Genomic DNA, 23,458 nt, shown 5'->3' with positions numbered 1-23,458 from the left:
GCTGCTGGCGAAACGTCAGGAACTGCAATGCCAAGACCACGGCCATACAGCCCGGAAAATCTACAACAACCATGGTTCTCTGGCCGTGAAAGCCTTCGACATTACCAGAGCCTGATTTAATCCTAGCCGGTCCCTTACAGGGCTGTGCCTGAGTATTACCTGCCCGGGGTATTCGCCTCCTCAGGCGGCCAGGAAAGGGCCTCTCGGCGCAGGCACGTGGGCAACCACCACCACAGCGGGGGGCCAAAGCCAGGGAGGGGTGGTGGTGGTGGGCAGGCGGGCTCAGCGGCCGAAGTCCTCCCGAGGGCCCCTCCTTCCCCGGCGCCTTCAGGCCCCTCAGCCTGGCCCCATCGTCGCTGCGCCGCGGCCTGGCTCCGGAAGGGCTGCCGCCCACAGAGGCCAGGCCCAGGGCCTCTCCTGCCCTCCCCGCACCTCCCGCCTCCCCTGAAGGGGCCGGCTGCTTTTCTCCAGGCCTGTTGGCAACCCGAGGTTGCAGGGCCTCTTGCGGCGGGCCGGCGGGCCAGTCTGGCCTCTGGCCGGGCTTGTGCTCCTTGGGCGGGGCCGCTCCTCGCCCACCCGCCGCCCGGCCTGGGCGCAGGGCGCGTCGCCGCCGGCCGAGCTGCCCGCCTTGGCCCTCCGCGGCCGGCCTTCGCGGGCCCCTTCCCGCCGGCCGGGCTGAGGCGCGGGCAAAGGCGGGCTCCCGGGGAGGGCGGGCGGGCAGGCGGCGCCTCTCCCGGGCCAGACGGCGCGGGGAAGGGCGGGCTGCGCCGGGCGCCGCGGCGGCCCCTGGGGAGGCAGCGCCGGAGCCCGACCGGCCTCTCTCCTCGGCAGCCGCGACGGCGGGCAGGGCAGCCCCAGGCCCGGCGCGCTCTCGGCCTCCCGCGGCGCAGCGCGGCCCCCCGTCGGGGCAGCCCCCCGGGCGCGTCTCCCCGCGCAGCCCGGCCGCCCTTCCTCGCGGGCGGGGGCCAAGCGCGGACTCCGCGGCGCGCCCGGGCGCTCGCCTCGAGCCCAGCGGCTGGCAAGCGGGGGGTGCCCCGCGGGCAGGGCGGCAAGCGCCGCAGGCGCCCGCGGGGCGAGGCGGGGCGCGCTCGGCCGCCCGGCCTCGACGCCCGTCCAGCCGCCACGGTCGAAAGCAGCCCCCCTTCCCCCCCGCCCCCGGCCCGGTTGCTTCTCAGCCCCCCTCGGGGAGGCCCCCCGGGCTGCTGGGCTACAGCGCAGCCTCCCGCCCCCCCGCCCGGCAAAGCAGCTCCGGGGCCGCGCAGCCCCCGCCCCCGCCGGGCGCCCTCCCTCCCTCTGCCCCTCCCTCTGTGCGCATGCTCCAGGCTGGACAGCTCCGGAGAGGGAAATTTAAAAACGGTTTGCGGAGAGGGAGAAAGTGCAGCCGAAGGGCCAAAGCCCGCAGAACCGCCCCGCCTTGCAGCCCGGAGCTGCAGCTGCCCGCCTCGCCACGCACCGGCCCGCCAGGTTTGCTTTGCCCTCTCCCCTTCGGCTCGGTTTCTGCTCCCTCGCGCTGTGTTGCTCTGCCCCCCCCCGCCCGCCCGCCCGCCCGCCCCCGGCCCCATCCCTGCCTGCAGAGGCAGAAGCGCTCCGGGTTGGATTTCTGCTCCGGGCGCGGGGCTTTGCAAAATAAGGAAAGGGCGGGGGGGGGGGGGATAGGTTGCCGTAGCTTTCCCTCAGCACTGGGGAGTACTTTTCCAACCTGGTTGCCATGCTGTGGGTCTGACTGAGTCCCCCACCCCCAGTCTTGGGCACTGCCTGCTCCCGTGACAGCGTCTTTTGCAGCACTCTCAAGTCAGAGGACCGCTGGGGAAAGCAGTTCTTTCAGAATTGCGCTTTAGCAAATTTGGGTTGACAATAAAAATCACCTTTTCGTTCAAAACAAAGAACGCTGCTTCTGGGCACTTCCACCTAAGTAAGTTTACTGGAGAAAGTATGATAGGACAAATGTGGGGGGTTTAGCCATGGCTGCCCTACTGTGTGTGCATTCTCTGCGCTGAGACCTAATGATGTTCAGAACAACCTGACCCATATGTGTGTGTTCAGGCTGCAAACTCTTCAGGTTTAAGGCAATATTCTCCTGTGCAAGCTGATGAAGGATGTCATACTGCTCCGTTGATCTGTTAGGTTTATTTCCCACAAGTACATCCACTTAACAATAAATAGTATTTTTTCATGATGTTTGTCAGGTGAAACAAAATCTTTAAAGACAAGGTGGTATAACCAAATTAATCAATGAATGGAAATGTACAGGATAGGTGAAAACATCAACTAGGTGTTAAATAAAACAGTTATCATCATAAGAAAAGGAGTAATTGCTTTTTGCTGTAATGATGGATAGCTACATCATACCCATATCTTGCTATTCCTCTTTCTACATAGGAAATGATAGAAAGTGATATTATTTGCATCATGTCTGGCCTGATTAGAAATTCAGGGCAAAACCACCTCCCTTCTTCACAGGAATACAGGTGAGATGTTTTATCCCTTGATAAACTTGAATTACATCCAGATATCAAGTGAATCTGTACTCTGAAAGTAATTCCCCTTCTAACATAAAAATCAAGGCTGCTGATAAATACGAATTTTGCTTGGGTTGCATTTAGACCTTGCTTGCTGTTTAGATTTCTTGCTTAGTGATTTATTTCAAGTTAGGATTTTGGCGCACAGTCATTTGGATGCAACCTTAGTCGTTGCTAGCCATTATTTATTTGTCACATTTATAGCTTGTTTCTTTCCTTCACATAACTCATTGCAGCATTTTTGCTTAATAAACATTCTGCAGGGCAGGTGAGTGGGGTTGACAACTGGCCTGGAAGGAAATGCCCTGCTCTTTCATAGAGGCTTAATGGGGTGTTCTTTATCTCCATTCCCTGAAAAGTCTCAGCTGCCCATTTCCGCACATAAGAGGGGCAGGACGTTTCTCTCCATGCTCGTGGCAACCCTCAAAGTGAGTCTGAGGGCCAAGCTAGAAGTGACGAGTTACACTTGAATGGCAAGTGAACAGACTCACATGTATTCCTCCTCCCTGTTCACTTGCGCTCCACTTGCACTCCACTCAGTCACTATGTGGGTCTGTTCACTTGCCATTCAAGTGTAACTCGTCACTTCTAGCTTGACTCTCAGAGATAACGACATGCCTAAACTCACCCAGGGAGCTTTATGCTTGAAGAAGGATTTGAACTCAGTTTTCCCCACTCCCAAGTCTAACTGTTAGAGCCAAAACACGCGTTAAGAAATACCTAGGTTCAGCACGTGTTCTCTTACCTCAAGGTTTGCCGGGATCTGTAGGCGTCCTGGAAGCTTAAAGTAGGTGTCCTGGAAGCTTAAAGATCTGTAGGAGTCCTGGAAGCTTAAAGTCCTGGAAGCTTAAAGGATCTGTAAGCGTCCTGGAAGCTTAAAGGCGTCCTGGAAGCTTAAAGCTTAAAATACAGGCGCCTGTATTTCCCTTCCCCTTTTTGCTGCTCTGTAAATGCTAAACTTTAAGCTTCCAGGACGCCTACAGATCCCAGCAAACCTTGAGGTAAGAGAACACGTGCTGAACCTGGGTATTTCTTAACGTGTGTTTTGGCTCTCAGTCTGCCTTCCAAAATGGCTGAGATCCTGGACTCAGCGATGAAATTATACCTTTGGAAATCGGCAAACTAAACTCTGGTGCAGGATTGCTGTCAAACCCTCTGATCCAGGAATCTATTTCAGCTGAAGGAGCTGAGATGCACATGGCAGTTGTGAGTAACTGACCCAGCCCGAATGGCTTCTGCAGTCATTTGTGTGTGTCGAAGCTGGTACATCCTTTAAAAAGAATGGGAAGTTGTTTGGTGGGCAGAACAGATCTGTGTTTGAGTGCAGAGACATCCTGACCGGGCACGACAATGTGTAGCAGAATCTCACACACAGATTCTGGGCTCTGTTTTCCTTAAACCACATATGCTTATTTAAAAATCAGTGAATTAAAACCTTCACTTCGTCCATGGTGAGGCTAAGCGGTCAATAGCCAACATGCATGCCTTGAGTGAGACTGTTTAGGCAGATGCTAAGCAAAGCACAAGAATGTGAGACAGGTGTGGCTGGATCAGAGACAACGCCATATAGCCCAGCATCCTGTTTCCATTGGCAGCCCTCTGGATGCCTCTGGGAAGCTCAAAAGGTGAGGACCTTCCTCTCCCGCCTCCAGCAACTTCTATTCAGAGCTAGGTAGCCCCTGCTCTCGGAGTTAATATACAGTTATTGTGGCTGAAAGCCGTGCATTTGTCTAATCTTGTCTTTCAAGCCAGCTCAGTGAAGGGCAGTTGCCACATATTATGGCAGTGAATTTCATGAGTCAGTGCCGTATTGCCTGAAGAAGCCTTTTTATCTGCCCCAGACCTCCAGCTTCATTGGTTGACCCCCAAGTTCTACTGCTGTGAAAGGAAAAGAGATTTTGGAAATCTCTTTTGTGTCTTCTTTTCCACCACATCTTTGATATCTGCTGCTAGGTAAAATGTTTATGCCATACATTGCATGTTTTCATGGAATCACAGAATCATAGGGTTGGAAGGGACCTCCAGGGTCATCTAGTCCACCCCCTGCACAAAGCAGGAAATTCACAACTCACTCCCAGTGACCCCTGCTCCATGCCCAGACGATGGCAAAACACCATCAGGATCCCTGGCCAAACTGGTCTGGGGAAATTGCTTCCTGACCAAAGTGGGGCGATCGGCATTACCCTGAGCATGTAAGAAGGGGCCATGAGAACTAAGCACTGATGCGACCCTTCCTGCCCTCCCTCTTACGATCTGCCCAGGTTCACAGAATCAGCATTGCTGTCAGATGGCCATCTAGCCTCTGCTTAAACCTCCAAAGAAGGAAAGCCCACCACCTCCCGAGGAAACCTGTTCCACTGAGGACATAAAATAGCTACCCTAAGCACGGCCTTTGAGAAATGTATGTAGATGCCAAATCCTGTCCTCTGTGTAAAAGCTGAACCATTTCCTAGCAATCATAAAAGTGTAATTGCTGTCCTTTAGGTTAAGTTGAGCTACATCTCATCCCATGATGTGGAATTCCCAGTCATTCATTACTATAGACTAATCTACTTGCCAACACTTTTGAAAAAGTTTTGTTTGTGAGGAGGGGGTGACTGTCAAGGTCTCCTCCCCCCCAGCTCCAGGCAGTTTCCACACTTTCCCCTAAGCAGGTACTCTTTTTAGAGACCTTCTTTCTATCCACTCTGCAAACACTGGCCAGCAGCTTCTAGTGCTGAACAAGGGACTTCTGGCAGCTTCCGAAGCTGCTATGGGAAAAGGTTTGTGAAACTCTAGCTTGCTCTTTAGCTTTGACTGCACTGACATTTTACTAGAATTTGTAATGGTATGATTCCATTGATAAATGAAAGCTTTAGATGACTTCTATTCTATATGCTTAGCTATACATACAAGCTTTTGGAAGAATATCCCATAGAGAGAGCAGAAATAATTTAAATTCACAGTGCAAAATAAATTAGTATCTTTGTAGGTCAAATAGACAAGCCTGCTACTGATTTAAGTGACACTTACTTTTAAGTAAGCATGTTTAAGATAATGCAGAATGCAAGATAGATTTTAAAATTCCTGCTCAGCTATTCCTGGAAACCGTAGTTCCTCAACAAACAGAGCCTGTTTCCAAAGTCTTTTTGCTTTTTTTTTTAAAAATGTAATGCTGTCATTTATCATTGAAAATGTGTTTTCCAAAATGCCATGACCTCATTTTAAAGCAGTAAATTTGTATAAAAATCTAGACTGTACATGGCAGTATTTGTTCTACTTCATGAGAAAACACTTTGGATTATGCAGAAGAAAATCTTTTGGAGTGACTGATTTTAAGAAGAGAATAGAGCTGTCAAATTCTATCCGGTCTGTTTACTCTTCTGCTGTCACCACAGTCCAAGACTGGAACCTGCTGTCCTGAGTTCTCCATGGGGGGGCATGAAGGCTCCACAGAATGGGAAATGGCCCCCAATTAGTGAGTGGGAAGCTGGAACGGTGCGGAGAATGCTCTTCTGTCTCACTTAAAGTATGTCTGTTAGGCAGCGGGACTTGGAAAAGATCTGGTTTCTAAGTTGATCTTTTTCAAAAACTGAAAAGAAATAGAGGAAGCTACTAAAAGACAGGCCAAGGGAAGGAAATGAAACTTTCACCGAGAATATGGAAATAGCATCGTGTTGCCTATTTATCAGATTTGGAATTGCAATGTTTTGAAGAAATGGCTTTTATCCTGATGTCTGGATTCAGAGGCAGATCAAAATCTCACAAAACTGACGTGAAATGTCCCTGGATGTGGAAAGGATGTCTCCCCCCCCGCCGTCCCCCCTGCCAAGCACATGGGTTGTTTTGCATATGACTAGACGGGGACCGGGAATGGTGCTGCCCATTGATTTCAGTGGCCAACTTTCCATATTTGTAGTTGGGTGCCAAGAAGGCACAAAGTGTAGCCACTGTGGTATGTTCTGTGTATAAGAGGAGCCTGAATTGGGTGGTCATAACCATCCTGTTTTCCCAGTGCAAAGCCATGCTCACTGATGTATTTATATATTGGCCTCACTGGAGGAAACTTACAGCTACCCACCTGTTTCCTTATCAGGACAAACAATATTTTAGATGGAGAAAACAGCCCAGGAGGAAAGGGATAACCCCACCCCCCACTATGGGATCAATATCTAATCTCCCCTTCCTCCCCCCGATTTATTTTAAAATACATTTAAAGAGACAGGAGGAGATTGCATCACCGATCCCCCAGCATTTCATGGAGCATGGTGCTAAAAGTAAAGCATTTTGAGTCTAAAAGGGAAGTGTGCATTAAAATAAAAAAAAAATCCATTGCTTTGATTCCAGGTTCCCTGTGGAGAGGTGGCAAAGAAATTATCTAAATACTTTTTTTAAAAAAAAATACAGGAATACTAGAAACCACGCTTTACATTCTTCAGTGTTTAAAAAAAAATCAAAAAGTTTTAGATTTAGCTGCAGGGGGAGAGCCAGCGGGTTCAGTTCTTTGTTCCAACTGCAAAGTCCAAAGGAGTTTGCCACCCTGAGCACGGCCATAAGAAACGAACCAAGAATGAAGCCTGCTGTAGAAAAAGGCAATTAATGTCCAGCCGAGCGGGATTTTTGTTTGTTTGAATGAGAGCTACGGATACTTTGCAAGGCATAAAACACGCTCAGACATCTCTCTGCTGGGTGAGGAAACAGAGAGCAGAGCCACAAACAGGAGCACAGCACCAAGGGCACCAGTTTGGAGGCCCTGACAATCCGGGGAAGTGCGTGTGTGTGTGTGTGTGTGTGTGTGTGTGTGTGTGTGTGTGTGTGTGTGTGTGTGTGTGTGTGTGTGTGTGTGTGTTGGGGGGGGGATTTATATCATTAAGAGCCGGGCCGAGGAAATACAAGCCAATACAGCTCCTGTGTCAGAACATTTGATTGTCCAGGGAGCCCAGATTTAGTTACTGTGGCTGGGAGCAGCTCTTCAGGGTCCCAGGAAAGGGGCTTTCTCATCTCACCCCTGCACTGCAAAGGGCATCATTCACTACCATGTAGACCCTCCCGTCTGGGCTGGCACAACTGTGGGCTGCTGCAGCCATAAGATTTTGGACTGTGTGTGCCATTATTCCCTCGGAGAAAAAGGAAACCTATTTCCCTTTAGGATATCATTCCACCATAATTCCCCGCCCCCCTACCAATCCTTAGTTGCGCTGAATCCTCAGGACAAAACTTGATATCTAACCATTATATTTCTGATTATGATGCATTCCCTGCTGGTTCCTAATTCACAGCTTTGCTTCACACTGTTGTTGTGTGTCCTCAGGTAATATGAAACCCCCTCTGTAACCCTAAAGCCCCAAATTTCTGGCATTAGAAGGGATTCAAAAGTCTAGAAATAGTCTGTGTCCCCCTCCCTCCCACCAGTAAACACATTTCTATACTGGCTGCCGGATTTTTGAGAGTAGAGGAAAAGGAATTAGGAGCAGCCCAAAGCAAAATTACAGAAACATCTATTCTTCCCCTGCCCCGTTTGCCACTTCGGCTGTTGATACAAATGGTGCAGGCCAAAGGACACAAAGCAAGGGAAACAATGCCCGGCTTCCCCCCCAGGAAGATGTCTACACTTGTGGATCTCAGTACTGTATAAGAGAAGTGCTAGAGCAGGATGTGCACCACCAAGGGCAGCTGAATCGGGCGAGGGGCAGCGGGGAAGAATGTGTTGGGTGACACCCTCCAAGCCAGCCAGGCCTGGCCAGGTGATTGGTGTGCAAGCAGTCAAGAGGGTGCTGCCCGTCTCCCGCTCTCTCTATGACCCAGTCCTGCCACCTAGCCCGCTGAAAGGGCTTGCATCTGCACTCCTTCTTCTCACCCATTGCCTGCATAGCAGCCATTCTTACACTGCACATCACCCACCACTGGTGCAACTAACCACTCACAACAGCTGAAGTATGAGGGGTGGAAATAAAGGAGGTGTGCCCCTCCCCACCCTTGACTTTTGCTCAGGGCTCCAGAACTGCTAAAAGCACCCCTGCCATTGATCCTATTGCAAGCCCTGATCTGAATTGCTGAGGAAGGAAGCAAAGGAAAGCAAACAATCACACGAGCAGTAACGAAATAGTAAAGAGTCCAGTAGCACCTTTAAGACTAACCAACTTTATTGCAGCATAAGCTTACGTGAACCACAGCTCTCTTTATCAGATGCATCGTCAGATCTGACGAAGAGAGCTGTGGTTCTTGAAAGCTTATGCTGCAATAAAGTTGGTTAGTCTTGAAGGTGCTACTGGACTCTTTACTATTTTGCAACTGTAGACTAACTCAGCTAACTCCTCTAGATCTACAAGCAATAATGTATTTTCTGCTTAATGGGTTTCCTGCCCTCCCCTCACGCAGGCTCTGGGCGGCTCACTACTAGCATTTAAATACAGATTTAAAATACATATTAAAACAGATAAAACCAATCAACAAATACAAATTTACGTAAATAGGCGTCAGTATATATATCTTGGAGGCAACAGTAGACCCCTAATGTGCCACCGTTAGTGAAATGGATCTCCCAGGATTTCAACTTTTGGCATGCTTGCTCTTTGTCTTTTGGAAGGGGTTCGCAGGGAATGCTGCTTATAAAAAATAACAGACTGTGATGTGTTTTTGAAGACACAGAGATCACAAGGCAGTGGACTGAGAAGCCAGCGTTTGGCAAATTATTTTGAAACGTCCGTTTTAAACAGTGGTCCCTTAATTCAGTGCAGGAGCTTGTCGCATGATGAAGAAACAAAAAAGCCCCCAAACCCATTTATCACAAGCAGTGCCCGTGACACAGACAGGCACACCTGCACAGCTCTGTGGGCTTAGCTACAGACCACCACCCTTTAAAAAGCAAGTCATGAGCGGCTAATAATATTGGCTCGAAAAGTGAAACCCAATCCAGTATTAAACAGTTGGCGCCTGTGTGATCTCCCTCTGCTTGGGCCCTCTTCGTGCCTGATTGTTCTGTGGAGTGTTTTGCCATGTTGCCTGCTGCTTTTCGGTGTAAAGAGGCCGTGCCCTTTTGAGGTTGCATAATGAAAAGGAGGGAATCGTACGCTTGCATTTCCGAGACTTTTAGCACAAAGAGGACACCTCCAGTGGGTCTGTGATGAAATCTGCTGTTCTAGGGGAAATCGGGCCTGTCTGCCACCACCCAGCCGAGAGCTGTCCATGCAGAATATATTTGCAAACGGCAGTGTGCGCACTATTGTGGCTTCATCAGCGCTGCCGTCCTGGGAGTGTTTAAGACGGCCCAGAGGATGGGGCCTGTGGCAGATTCATTTCCTGGCAGGAGGCATGTGCAGCGGGCTTTGACCCTTCCCGCCCACCTGACCTCCTTTATTTGTTGAGCAGGTCTGACTTCTCTGCAAGGACTGCCAGGGCCCCGAGAGCGCCAGATGGCACGGGTGGTGTGCCTACTGTCATTCAGTCAGATTAATGGGAAGTTTGTAAAAAGGGGAAGGGGGGAGAAAACAATTAAGCAAGGGCCCCCAAAACAAAGGCCAGCCACGTGCCACTGGCCAACAGTCGTTTGTAGCACAATGGGTTATCGGCTTACAATGCAGAGGGCCAACTGTTGCAAACTAGAAGGGCTGGCCCTGGTTTTCAAACCATTTAGTACTCCTGTTTACTTACAGTCTGGCCAATGGGGGTGCAGGAAGAGTGGTCAGCTGATGGTCTCTCTCTTTTTTAAGGCATGGCCAGTAACCAGCCATGCACAGTAACTGAAGAGTTGTAGCCATGGTAATGTCAATGGTTGCCCCCAAAACGCATGAAGAGAAACAAAGTGGGGAAATGTTGCTGCAGGGCCAACATTTCTGGCTTCAGCATGCTTTCTTTGAGTGTTTCAGAAATGAACAGACAAAGATTTGCTTTAGCTGTCCAGAGGAAAATGCTTGAAGAAAGCTTGATAGGACACCTGGGGGAAACTGAGCACGAGAGCAGCAAACTTCCCATGGCTGCAGCAGGCAGACGTTAACTGCTCATCCGCTACAAAACTGCACTGTTAAACTCATACAAAACACAGAAGGAAGCTTCAGCAAATATTTGATTTATTTATTATTTATTTTTGTCGTTTATAGTCCACCTTTCTCACTGAGACTCAAGGCGGATTACATAGTGTGAGATTAGTACAATCAGTATTAAGGACATTTCCATAAACAATCCCATAGGGTAAATAAATACAAGTTTACAAACACACAGCATTATTAAGGATCCAAGACGGAGTTGAAGAAATGCTGAAACAGAACATAATCAACTCTAGGACTGACAATAGACAACATGAAGCACAAATAGCTCATAGGAGCACATATTTAAGACAACAGATAATATGTAAGGCAACATAGCGGTGAAGTTTATGGTCCCTAACTCATTAGCAAAGCATCTGAGACCCCCTCCCTACAATACAGCCCTCCTATCTGAGTAAATACCAGATTTATGTGTTTCTAAGGTTTGGCCTCATCTCTTGAGCTAATGCTGTACCTATCTACCAGAAAAACATAGTTTCTTAAAAATCTTTCAGAGAGATTTGTGTGCTAGAAGCTCAGTCTACAAAAAGTTTATCCGCAAAAGCACATTTGTTCTGTGGAATGCTGCCTGAATATGACTTATATAGCTATCTAGACTTGCATAAATCATGCATCATGGAAGATATTTGCTGTAGGATATTTCCTCCCATTACCTAGGAGTAGAATACAATTGCAGAATAAATTAGGTGTGAATTGGCACAGTTGTTCAGCAGCAAGTGGCTACCAGGCTGTGTCCCACCTCGAGGCCATCAAGAGTGCATCCTTGGGTCTCTGCAAAAAGGTGAATTGGTTCTCTCTGCAGACTCTTGGCTTCTGACCCCTCACAGTTGAGCGAAGATGATCTCCCCAGTGACCTACAGTCCCTGTCATGGCTGACGTCCGTTGATGTCCCACGATTGCAACAGATGGCCAGTGAAAGAATGGATTTTGGCATGAACTCCCAAAGTGCGGTATTGCAACAGCCGGGTAGGTAACGTACCAGTGTCCGAAGTGATTGCTTTCCTTTTTAGATACTCTCTCTACTTTTTCTTGGTTTCCCTGATACGATTGTTCCCAGATCACGCTTGCTCACAGCAGCTCAGTAGGATGCATCACCAAATAGTTATTTACAGTTTTCAGGTTTTGCTTCTGTAGAGTTTATTGGGCCGCCTGGGACAAGTCAAATAGTGTGCAGCTACATGGCACAGTGGTTAGAGTGCTGGACTAGAAGCTGGGAGATCCCAGTTCAAATCCCCACTTGGCCATGGAAGCTTAGCTGGGTGTCTTTGGGCCAGTCGCACATACTCAGCCTAACCTACACCCCTAGTTTGTTGTTAGGATAAAAGTGAGAAGGGGACAACACTGCAAGACGCTTTGGGTCTCCGTTGGAGATGGAAGGGGGGTGTCGGAAGTGAGACTCAGTAAAGAAATTCTTTTTTAGAACTCAGAAAAAAGTTTGTAAAAGTTGCCTTTATGTTTGAAAGTCTCTTTGTGTTTTATTTATTATTATTAATTTTATTTGACTATGTAAGTCAAATAAAATGGGCTCAGGGCATCTCATATCATCATTAAAACACAATAAATTAATAGTCAGCTTTAAAACAGATTTTAAAACATATTAAAATACTCAGGCGCCATTATACAGAGGCTACTTTGGATACTAATAAAAGACCTGCATAAGTCATAGCTGTGGGCAAAACGCACAGCTTAGATCTAGATGTGCTGTGCAAAGAAAAATAGTAAAGAGTCCAGTAGCACCTTTAAGACTAACTGACTTTATTGTAACATAAGCTTTCGAGAACCACAGCTCTCTTCGTCAGATGCATCATTTGTAGCATAAGCTTTCGAGAACCACAGCTCTCTTTGTCAGATGCATCTGACAAAGAGAGCTGTGGTTCTCGAAAGCTTATGCTACAATAAAGTTGGTTAGTCTAAAGGTGCTACTGGACTCTTTACTATTTTGCTACTACAGACTAACACGGCTAGCTCCTCTGGATCTGTGCAAAGAAACTGTCCCTTAACTTCATGTGCAAAACTAAACCTTGTGCCTGGCAGGACTGGCAGGCAGTGGGAGGGGTGAGAACTTCCCTTCTGCCAGTTTTTGGTTTTGCCCCATGGCCGTGCATTCACATTCAATGCGAGGTGGCATTGCCCCGTTTCCCTCTTGATGCCTAGCATCGGATAGATCTTCCTGTCTTGTTAAACTGAAGGAAGAGGAGTTGCCGTTAGAATAGCTGTCCTTACAGCCTGACTTCACAACATTCCTAAAGATTCCTTAAGACTGGGTCATGTTTTTTTTATTTATTTCTAGTTATTTATGTTATTTATATTTCGCCTTTCTCACTGAGACTCAAGGCGGATTCCATAGTGTGAGATTAGTACAAGGGTCAAGAATATTTTCAATCAACAGCCCTCTTTTCACATGATGAAGCCTTTTAGAAACTAAAAACATTTCCAAACTAGACTGAGATATGTCAAGGGAAAGGCCGTCTTTTTAAAAAGCAGACTGGCCATGCCTCAAGCTGTCCTTTGTCCTTTACGAACAATCCTTTATCTTTTTACATGTAGCTGAAGTTACAGTTTTACTGTCCAATTCATTTAATGCATGGGATCCCGCACTGAAAAGCCTCAAGGCGCCTTACAAACAAAAGGACAGAAATACAAAGTCAATAAATACAGCACAAATGTCTTCCAGCAAACAAAACTGGCAAACAGCCGGATTTTTTTTTTTAAAAAACCCTCAAATATAGTAAGGCGGCTAAAACAATCTAGAGAGATCTTAGCTATTGTTAAAAGAACAAGAGAACAGGGCAGAGTGTATCTGGTACCTAACAATGAATGGCAACAGGGCTACCTAACCTAGTAAGCAAGTTCTATTCTGTGGATACTACCAGAGAAAAGCCCCTCTCTGTCGCAGCTGCCCCCCTCACGTCTGAAGGGCAGGAAGGGAAGGAGGTCTCTGGAAAAGGCCCTCACGGGACAGATACGTCATGTGGCAAGATACTGGATAACTATTATCATCTTCTCCTTTTTCTGCAAAACAGGGTCCATGCCAGGGAATATGCTCACTACGGGAGCCCCCGGTGGGATGATTCACATACAGGCCAGTCTGCCCCAAGGAATTCTGGGACTGAATACAGTTTCATCACATGGAACACAGGTAAGAAATCGTGGGCTTCCTGCCCAAATCACTACCATTGCCGCAGTGGCCAAAGAAACGGTACAGCTGATGCTTTTTGTTTTCCTCCTTTGGCACCAGATGAGTCGGTATGCAGCCGGTGGGCAGCCGTCTCCCAGCCTGCAACCACAGCAGCCCCCCCTCTTCCCTCCTCCATCCTGTGCTGCTCAGCAGGTATTTGCTATCACACACAATCCACAACAGGTACGGTTTCTTCTTCAGGGATTTGTCAAAATAATAGTGGGGCTTAAAGGAGCCATAGGGAGGGAAGGCAGCCTGGTATAGCCTGGTCTCGTCAGCTAAGCAGGGTCACTACTTGGATAGGTGGAGCAGCAAGGAAGACTGTGCAGAGGAAGGCATTGGCAAACTACTGACTTTGACAGCCCCTTGCTGGGGTCACCTAAGTCGATTGCAACCTGATGGCACCTACGTGCCCAAGGAGCCATAGAAGAGTGTTACTATTATTGGCTATCACAGCTGGAAGCAGAGAACCCAGTCTGCCCTGTTCTTAACTGATGTGTTTTGTTAAAGTTACGGCAGCCTTACAGTTTTGTGTGCCATATTGCAGAAGCCCCATTGTGGTACAGTGCTCTGGAGAATGTGTTTGGGTTTCTATTCTCATTCAGCCCTGGGCCTAAAAATCTAGGAGGAGACAGACACCTTCATTTAAGAGCAGATTTGCCCCAAATGAACACACCAGCAAGCTGAACAATGTGTTGACATGGCAGCCCTTCATCTTGCCATCCCCTTGTATGCTTGGCTGGTGGACAAACTTTGTTAATGAGTAAAGAGTCCAGTAGCATCTTTAAGACTAACCAACTTTATTGTAGCATAAGCTTTCGAGAACCACAGTTCTCTTCATCAGATGCATCGTCAGCTTTCGAGAGCCACAGCTCTCTTCGTCAGATGCATCATCAGATGCATCTGATGAAGAGAGCTGTGGTTCTTGAAAGCTTATGCTACAATAGAGTTGGTTAGTCTTTAAGGTGCTACTGGAAGGTGCATTGGAAGGCCTTGGACTTAAGTACTTTTCTCCAGTGCACAGACCAGATGCTGAAGACTTCCTAGTGAAGGAACCACAATTATTGTGATGTCTCAACTGGATGAAACAACAAACTGTGTTTTGTTTTCATGCCTACAACCCAGAATTCCAGTTCTACTTTGTAGGCAAGAGAATAAAGCACACTTTTATTGTTGTCAGATTTGCAAAGCCTGAGAGTACCACCCAGTAAATGCCTAAGATCGGCAACTTCCTGTACTCCGGCATTCTCTCGGGTGGCTCCCGCTTTGTGGCATAGCCTGCCTGAGGGGGTGAGGAAGGCTCCCACATTTCTATTCTTCCACTGAATGTGCAAAACAGAATTGTTTAGGAGGGTCATTTTATAAATGGACCGCGATTGTAGCCTTTTCCAATGTTTACCGTATGGATTGTTTTGCCAGCTACTTCTGTAATTCCATTTTCACCTTGAGACTCAGTGAGAAAGGTGAGCTACAAAGAAATAAATTGTATTTATACAGAGGTGTTTTTATTTTCCTCATTTTTTTAAAAAAAACCTCCCCCTCTTCCTCTGAGTGGGCAGACAATTTGATTGTGCTGTCTCACTCTATCTGAAGAAGTAAAGAGTCCAGTAGCACCTTTAAGACTAACCAACTTTATTATAGCATAAGCTTTTGAGAACCACAGCTCTCTTCGTCAGAAAGCGGACGATGCATCTGACAAAAAGAGCTGTGGTTCTCAAAAGCTGACAATGCATCTGACACAGAGAGCTGTGGCTCTCGAAAGCTGACAATGCATCTGACAAAAAGAGCTATGGTTCTCAAAAGCTGACAATGCATCTGACGAAGAGAGCTGTGGTTCTCGAAAGCTTATGCTACAATAAAGTTAGTCTTAAAGGTGCTACTAGACTCTTTACTGTTTTGCAACTACAGACTAACATGGTTAACTCCTCTGGATATCTGAAGAAGTGAGCTGTGACTTATGAAAGCTCCTACCCTACCACTAATTTTGTTAGTCTTATAGGTGCTACTGGACTCTTGCTGTTTTCCACTGCTACAGAGGGACTATCACGACTACCCATCCTGATCTCTCTCTTTGTTTGATATTCAGTGTCCCCCAGCGACAATATTCAGCGCTTCCTATGGAACACCATCTCCGTTTTCACAGCCCCGTCTTGCTCCACACACTGCTCAAGAACTGCATGTCAAGCCCTATCCTAAGCCCATCTACTCCTACAGGTGAGTGGGGCTCACTGTCCGCACACCCCAGCTGCCTTTGGCCTGCTGGCACACAATGCTGAACTTGAACAAAAGACGTTGGCAGAGAGAAATCTGGGGGTCTCGTTGGTCTGCCTTAAAAGCTGGGGACAGCAGATAGCTGTGATAAGCATGAAGACATAAAGATGACCTTTGGGATCTGCATTAGAATGCTGCATATTCCCCAAACTTATGCTTCTGTTAATTTAGATAACAAATTTACTACGTTAATGAAAACAAATTTCTTTTTTCAATGACCCTCAGTCCCCCACGGGCAAAACAGCATCATCAGTAAATTACAGAATTGTAAAGAGCTTTGGTACCCCAGAGATAAGGGGAAAAAATCTGACTAAAAGCTGAATGGTCATTGGAGTCCATTGTTGAAAATGCCGGGACGTTGTTTCCAAGGGAGTGGCAGAGGGGGACACCTACTTGTCTAGGGAGACGTGGATCCAAAATTATTCTTCCGGGTGAGGCAGGGGGTGGAATTTGGCAGCTACCACTGGAGGAATTCAGTGACCCTTTTGAATTTTCACAGCTGCTTGATCGCCATGGCACTGAAGAACAGCAAGACAGGCAGGCTCCCAGTTAGTGAGATCTACACCTTCATGAAGGAGCATTTTCCCTACTTCAAGGTGAGGAAGGTTTGGTGCCAGACTTGCGGCGCAGCCACGACTGCTACACTGACACGAGCCACAGGGTGTGCGTGTGTTGAGTGTGCATGTGGAGATCATTTGGTTGTCTGCTTGAGCCTTATCCTGTTCCTAGCTCTCGTCAACTCTAGTCATTATTCCCAATTTTTAAAATCATGTTACGCAAATTAATTACATTTATGATTAATATGCAAGGCTTCTTTCTAAGTTTCGCAGCTGTGGTATTTGAGGGCACAGTGCATGCCCATTTCTGAACCTGCAGTCATATAGCTGCATCTTTTAAAATGTACAATATAATTGACAGCCCGTGTGGTGTAGTGGTTGGGCTGGGAGACCCAGGTTCAAAACCCCCCTGTGCAATAGAAGCTTGCTGGATGGACCTTGTGTCCGTCACACACAACCGACCTCACAGGGCTGTTGTGAGGATCATGGTGAAGAGAATAACATAAGCTGCTTGAGGAGAAAGGTGGGGTATAAATGAAGTAAACAACGTATTTCTATAGCAAATGTAATGCCATTCCTGCTCTCCACCCCTATCCCTCACTTGCAATGAATGGTGATTCAAAGCAAGGCTGTTCGTTTGTTTCACTTGCCTGAACAAGTCCCTTTCCTGCCTGTTAGACGGCACCTGATGGATGGAAGAACTCCGTCCGCCACAATCTGTCCCTGAACAAATGCTTTGAGAAGGTGGAGAATAAGATGAGTGGCACCTCACGTAAAGGCTGCCTCTGGGCCCTCAACCCTGCCAAGATAGACAAGATGGAAGAAGAAATGCAGAAGTGGAAGAGGAAAGACCTGGCTGCTATTCACAGGAGCATGGCAAATCCAGGTAGGCAGGCAGACACCTGCACAGGCTCCTGTCGATATCAGAGGTGCTCGTAGGGTTCTCCAACCAGGAAGAACTGCATAGCTGTGGGATCCTATTCGGGATAAGCAGGATTGGGATGTGCATGTGCGGGTATGTTTCCATTCTGTGCCTTTTATCCGTTCTCCAAAGTTCTTCTGTTTGTTTTCATTTTGTAACCTCTAACACGTGTAAGTACAATCGCATGGAGAACACGTGAAATTCGTCACGTCTGTTTCGGCTCTATGTCACCACAAGATGAGTCCTCAAGATGACTTATATAGTAAATACACATATTTTTTGAGAGCCAGTTTGGTGTAGTGGTTAAGAGCACAGGACTCTAATCTGGAGAGCCGGGTTTGATTCCCTGCTCCTCCGCTTGAAGCCAGCTGGGTGACCTTGGCTCAGTCACAGCTCTCTCAGAGCTCTCTCAGCCACACCCACCTCACAGGGGGATTGTTGTGGGGATAATAACATACTTTGCAAACCGCTCTGAGTGGGTATTAAGTTGTCCTGAAGGACAGTATATAAATCAATTATTATTATTATAAGCAAGATTGAATTTTAAAGGCAGGAAATACAGCCTTTAAGAGGTCTGAATAGTTTGAGATAGGCTTCATACCCCTACAGTACTCACAGATTTTTATTTTTTGCTATTGGTCCAACTTGCCTTGCAGAGTTTTGAAACAATCCAGAAATTTTTGGACCAGATGGAAATGGGATGACTGCTGTGGACTCTGGGCCCCATTTTAAAGCCTTGCACCAGTACATCATGCACTGTAATGGAATGGCGCATGGTGTGTGTCTGTGATGTGCCATCAAGTCGCCTCCAGCCTATGGCGACCCTATGAATGAAAGAGATCCAAAACGTCCTATCATTAACAGACTTGATCCTAGATCCAGAGGAGTTAGTCCTGCAAACTGGAGGACGTGGCTTCTTTTAAGTATAAATGCCTTATAGAGTCAGTTTGGTGTGAGAGTCAGTTTGGTGTAGTGGTTAAGAGCGCAGGACTCTAATCTGGAGAACCAGGTTTGATTCCTCACCCCTCCACTTGAAGCCAGCTGGGTGACCTTGGGTCAGTCACAGATTCTAGGAGCTCTTTGAGGGTCAAGCTACAAGTGACGAATGGCAGTTGCCTGGCAAGTGAACAGACTCACGTGTATTCCTCCCCGTTCACTTGCTCTCCACTTGATCTAGTGGAGTGGAAGTGAATGGCAAGTGAACAAGGAGGAATACATGTGAGTCTGTTCACTTGCCAGGCAAGTGCCATTCGTCACTTGTAGCTTGACCCTCAGCCCCTCCCACCACACAGGGTGTTTTGTTGTGGGGATAACAACAACATACTTTGTAAACCACTCTGAGTGGGTGTTAAGTCATCCTGAAGGGCAGTTTGTAAATCGAATGTTGTTGTTGTTATTATTATACCAAGTCAGACCACGGTCCATCTAGCCAGCATCAGCTCCTCTGCCCGGCAACAACTCTTGGGCAGAGATCCACCCACCCACCCTGCTTATTGAAGGGGATTCTCTTACCTGGAGATGCAAGGAACGGAACCTATGACCTTTGCAATGCAAAGCAGAGGCTCTAGCAATCTTTGCAAAGGTCACCCTTAAGGCAAGCATTTTGTCACACAGAATTGTTGGTTCATTACTGTACTTTGCTCAGTGAATGTCCTAGCTGCTGAGTATATCGTATTTTAACTTGCACTGTGTAATCCACCTTGGATCTTAGTGAGAAAGGCAAACTATAAATGATGATCAAAAAGAGTCCAGTAGCACCTTTAAGACTAACCAACTTTACTGTAGCATAAGCTTTCGAGAATCACAGTTCTCTTCGTCAGATGCATGGAGGGCAAGAAGAAACCGGTCTTCTTGCCCTCCATGCATCTGACGAAGAGAGTTGTGGTTCTCGGAAGCTTATGCTACAATAAAGTTGGTTAGTCTTAAAGGTGCTACTGGACTCTTTTTGATTTTGCTACTACAGACTAATACAGCTAACTCCTCTGCATCTATATAAATGATGATGATACTATGCAAAACAAATAGCAGTAGTTATAATCAGTTTCATTGACAGCCTGCCTTTCTTACTGAGACTCATGGCAGGTTACAAATATAAGAAGTAATTTAGTCGGACAGCAAAGATTCTCCACTAAACACCATGGGGGGGGGGAAGGGTTCTAGGATTACAGACTGATGATAGACAATTTCTGCAACTGACACAAAAGTATTACCTTTTTTAGTTCACAGACAGTAAGAAAAAATAAACAAGCAGTAACATAAGGAAAACCTGCACACGGAACAAAATTTTAAAACTTACAATTTGTGCATTTCGGTTTTCAGTGCCATTGTAATCTTAATGTAACATTTACATCAAGCTGCAATGTGTTGATTTGCTTCTGGGCCTGATTCAAGATGCTGGTTATCATCTTGAAAACTGTAAGGGGTCTAGACCCAGGCTACTGAAAAGGCCATCTATACTCATAGGAGCCTTTCAGGCACCCGAGATCATCTTCCAGGGCCTTGCTTTATGTTTCTTGTGGAATGCCCCCTCACAACATTTATTTCATGTGTTTAAAAGTCCATCATTGCCTTAGTTCTCAGAGCTGGGACTTCCCCCATTGTTCCTCAACACAAGGTCCGAAGGAAGCCCCAAACACAAGACTTAGCCCTGCATAGCTTGTGACCATCCAAGAAATCAGAGCATCTAGAAGGTGCTTCCTCAGGTCCCGAGATTTCAGTCTCCCCTTGTGAGTCTGCCCATGTCCAGAGTCAGCCCTGATCTTCCGGCCTAAAGAGAAAGAAACTACTCTCTTACCATTTGGCTGTCCCAGCGTCTGTCCCTTCAGGTGTCGCATTCCTGGAAGATGTGAGGAGTTCTACCTTTTGTTCTTATTTCAGCCTGAGCTATTTGCCTAAGCATGTTCCAGAGACATCTTTACTTAGGAGAGAGAGAGATGACTCATGTCTTGGCAGTTTTCTTTTTGCCAGTATTTTACCAGCATAGCAGCGTCTGGGGCATGTGAAGAGTGCAGCCCCAAATAACAGAATGCTGAGGTGGCTTCTACGGTGGAGGGCATTTTTCCACAGGGCTATTTGTCTGGTGTCAGGCTTTTGACTGCGTCAGGTGAAGAAGTTTCTTCTTACCCTAAATAGTAGAGTCCAGTAACACCTTTAAGACTAACCAACTTTATTGTAGCATAAGCTTTCGAGTACCACAGCTCTCTTCGGCAGATGCATCATCAGCTTTTGAGTACCACAGCTCTTAGTTAGGTGCATCACTAGCTTTCGAGAACCACAGCTCTCTTCGGCAGATGCATCTGATGAAGAGAGCTGTGGTTCTCGAAAGCTCATGCTACAATAAAGTTGGTTAGTCTTAAAGGTGTTACTGGACTCTACTATTTTGCGACTACAGACTAACACTGCTAACTCCTCTGGATCTTCTTACCCTAGGCATTCCTTGACTCTCTCCACCTCTTGGTTTCATTGCTCAGTCCATTGCACATCATTATCTTTCTGTTGGCCTCGTCTCCACTTTAGCCTTTGTACTGATTCTGCTTGGGTTGTGTTGTGTCTGCAAATGGAACAAATGTTTGTGCTGCTTTTGTATTATGCTGTAAAAATAACTTTTATGCTGTTGGGTCAGTAATTTCTGCCCTTTCTTTTTGTTTACAGTTTAGAATTTATGTTTAGATTTTTTAAAAGGTCATTTTATTGTTTGTCTCGAGAATCAATCGAGTGTGCAGGTCTCACAAGTAATCTGTTTTATGCCCTTGGCGCTGGGGTTGTGTGTGTGTGTGTGCCATGTGTGTGCTTAGAGCTATTTCTGGGGTGCCCTCTGAGCCCTGAGAAGTCAAACATCCATCAGTGGCACTTTCCTTTTGCAGAGGAGTTGGACAAACTCATCACAGACCGGCCCGAGAACTGCAGGAGGCCAAACAAGCCGGCAGAGGCCGAAGTCTCCGCGCTGACCCATGTGGCAGCTGCTCAAGGCCGGATAGGGCAGCTGCAGCCCCAGCCTGTAATGACGCTGTCGCTGCAGGCTGTCCCACTGCACCACCAAATCCAGACCCAGGCGTGCATGACACCGGATTCGCCAGCTCCTGCGCAGACCCCGCCTCTCCACGCCCTGCGCAACCTTCACCAGAGCCCCCGCCCTCAGCACCTGATGAGCCGTGCCTCCGACTTCCTCAGTGTGGCGACTGACATGAGCACGGAAGTCGATGCCCTCGACCCCAGCATCATGGACTTTGCCTTCCAAGGTAAGAGCTGGACGCTGCACACACAACACATGCGCTGGAGCTCAAACAGCATGCCAAACGAAGAGGCCTGGATGGGGAATCTTGGGGGTGCGCCTACGCAGGGCTTTTATTTATTTATTTGTAAAATTTATCGAGGCCTTTCTCCTGTCTGTGAGCCTCCTTAGGACCCCCGTCTACTTTCAAAAGCAGGCTTCAGGGGCTGTTAGACAGAATCAGGAGCTGGGGGGGGCATTTTTGTACAGTGACTTTTTCAGACAGCTTTCCTATTGTAACATGAGCATGGAAAATTATGGGTGTGTGCGTACTAAAGAGTTCAGGCTTGCATTCACTGCAAGGTAACCACAAATAGGAAATAAATCTGATCATAGAACTTTCCTGACATTCCGTAGCATAGTGGTTGGGTTGCAAATCAGAATTCTGCTGGTTCGACTCCCACTACTGCCTTGAGCTCTGCAGGTGGCCTTGGGTGAGCCATTCCTCTCAGCCCCAGCTATATTGTGGGGATGATAACAACATTGACTTTGTTTACCACTCTGAGTGGGGCACTCGTCTGCCCCGAAGGGGGGTATATAAGCACACTGTCTGGAAGTGGGGGAGGCCGGGATTCGAGCTTCCCATGCCAGGCACACTTTGAAGATGTTCAAGGATAGGTTGAAGGATGAACTCTTTTGCCCCTTAGGCTACATAGATCAACCTGCATACCTTTTTGTTTCACCTGATGCTGCTAGGAAGTTACAGAGTTGGGACACGCTCAAACTGGGTTGTTATTTTAAAGGTAACATCTGGGACGAGATGAAAGATGAGAGCTTCAACCTCGAGACCTTGGGGGCCTTCAGCAACTCCCCTCTGGCACTTTCAGACTGTGACCTTATCCCAGCTGGCCTCACCCCCATCTCTAGCAGCAGTGACCGCTCCTTCGCAGACCTGCAGGTGACAGGCCTCTACACAACTTATACAACTCTGGACACCGTCTCGTCAGCCCAGTACATTAGCACCCAGGGGAATAAGCCAATTGCCCTGCTCTGAAAAGGGACCCATCCAGACTCAAAAGCCAAGCCTGTGCCGCCGCCTCCAGTCTTCCAAGGAGCGCTTCCTCCGTGCAAGTTATTTAAAACGAGGCATTCCCCACGGGGCCCCACAAAAACTTGTGAATGTTGCTGTGATCCCAGCAGTGATCCTTTTGCCAGAAAATTTCTGAAACGTAGTTAAAAATAGTTCTAAAAATCTGATGCAAGAGGACAGCCTTGGCACATAAACCATGTTTTATGAAGATGATTCCGAGTAACGTGCTGTTCCGCCAGATGCCAGAAACAATTTGCTTTTATACTTATGTCTCCCCACCACCACCTTCCTTACGCATATTGAGAGATCCAATATTGGGTCGCCATGTTGCCTATTATGCGAGGAGATGGTTCATGCACACTGTGGGGGACGCATGGAACATTTCTCAACTCGGAGAAGAGAAACAGGCAGTCTCTGCCCACACTCAACTATGCAGTAAAGCGCCTGCGCTTGCACTGGATCAGGGAAACCAACTAGTTTGCTTTTAACCTGTAACAAACTTTACTTGTAACCCCATCACCTTTAATTTATTGTTTTGGGCCACAGCCGTCTCCACAATCAAAGGGCTAGAAGCCTGCTGAGGGTGGACTAGCCGGCAAATTTGAGTCTGTATGTGAAATTCAGGTCCCCCCTCCCCGCAAAAAATGCTCTGTTGTTAACTTGGCCATCCAGGGCCCTGCAGGGCTGCCA

General features: G+C 47.5%; 1 protein-coding gene across 1 annotated transcript; it reads left to right on the top strand.

Annotated features, from left to right (window-relative positions):
• The first annotated feature begins 2,382 nt into the window (after positions 1 to 2,382).
• FOXN4 (forkhead box N4) lies at positions 2,383 to 22,949 on the top strand. The gene is made up of 9 exons (XM_054996869.1): positions 2,383 to 2,468; positions 11,343 to 11,506; positions 13,564 to 13,679; positions 13,779 to 13,901; positions 15,805 to 15,932; positions 16,489 to 16,585; positions 17,225 to 17,432; positions 21,332 to 21,706; positions 22,482 to 22,949. The coding sequence occupies exons 1-9, from the start codon at positions 2,383 to 2,385 to the stop codon at positions 22,730 to 22,732; spliced, it is 1,548 nt and encodes a 515-aa protein (XP_054852844.1). The 3' UTR covers positions 22,733 to 22,949.
• The last annotated feature ends 509 nt before the right edge of the window (positions 22,950 to 23,458 follow it).

Source organism: Eublepharis macularius, chromosome 13 (genome assembly GCF_028583425.1).
Source record: "Eublepharis macularius isolate TG4126 chromosome 13, MPM_Emac_v1.0, whole genome shotgun sequence".
Lineage (NCBI taxonomy): Eukaryota > Metazoa > Chordata > Lepidosauria > Squamata > Eublepharidae > Eublepharis > Eublepharis macularius.
Note: the sequence above shows the minus strand (reverse complement) of the source record. Positions and strands in the feature narration are given on the sequence as shown.

Coding starts and splice junctions, on each gene's coding strand:
- FOXN4 (XM_054996869.1), top strand. CDS start 2,383: ATGATAGAAAGTGATATTATTTGCATCATGTCTGGCCTGATTAGAAAT. Junction 15,933..16,488: donor AAGCCCATCTACTCCTACAG/GTGAGTGGGGCT, acceptor GAATTTTCACAG/CTGCTTGATCGCCATGGCAC. Junction 16,586..17,224: donor AGCATTTTCCCTACTTCAAG/GTGAGGAAGGTT, acceptor CCTGCCTGTTAG/ACGGCACCTGATGGATGGAA.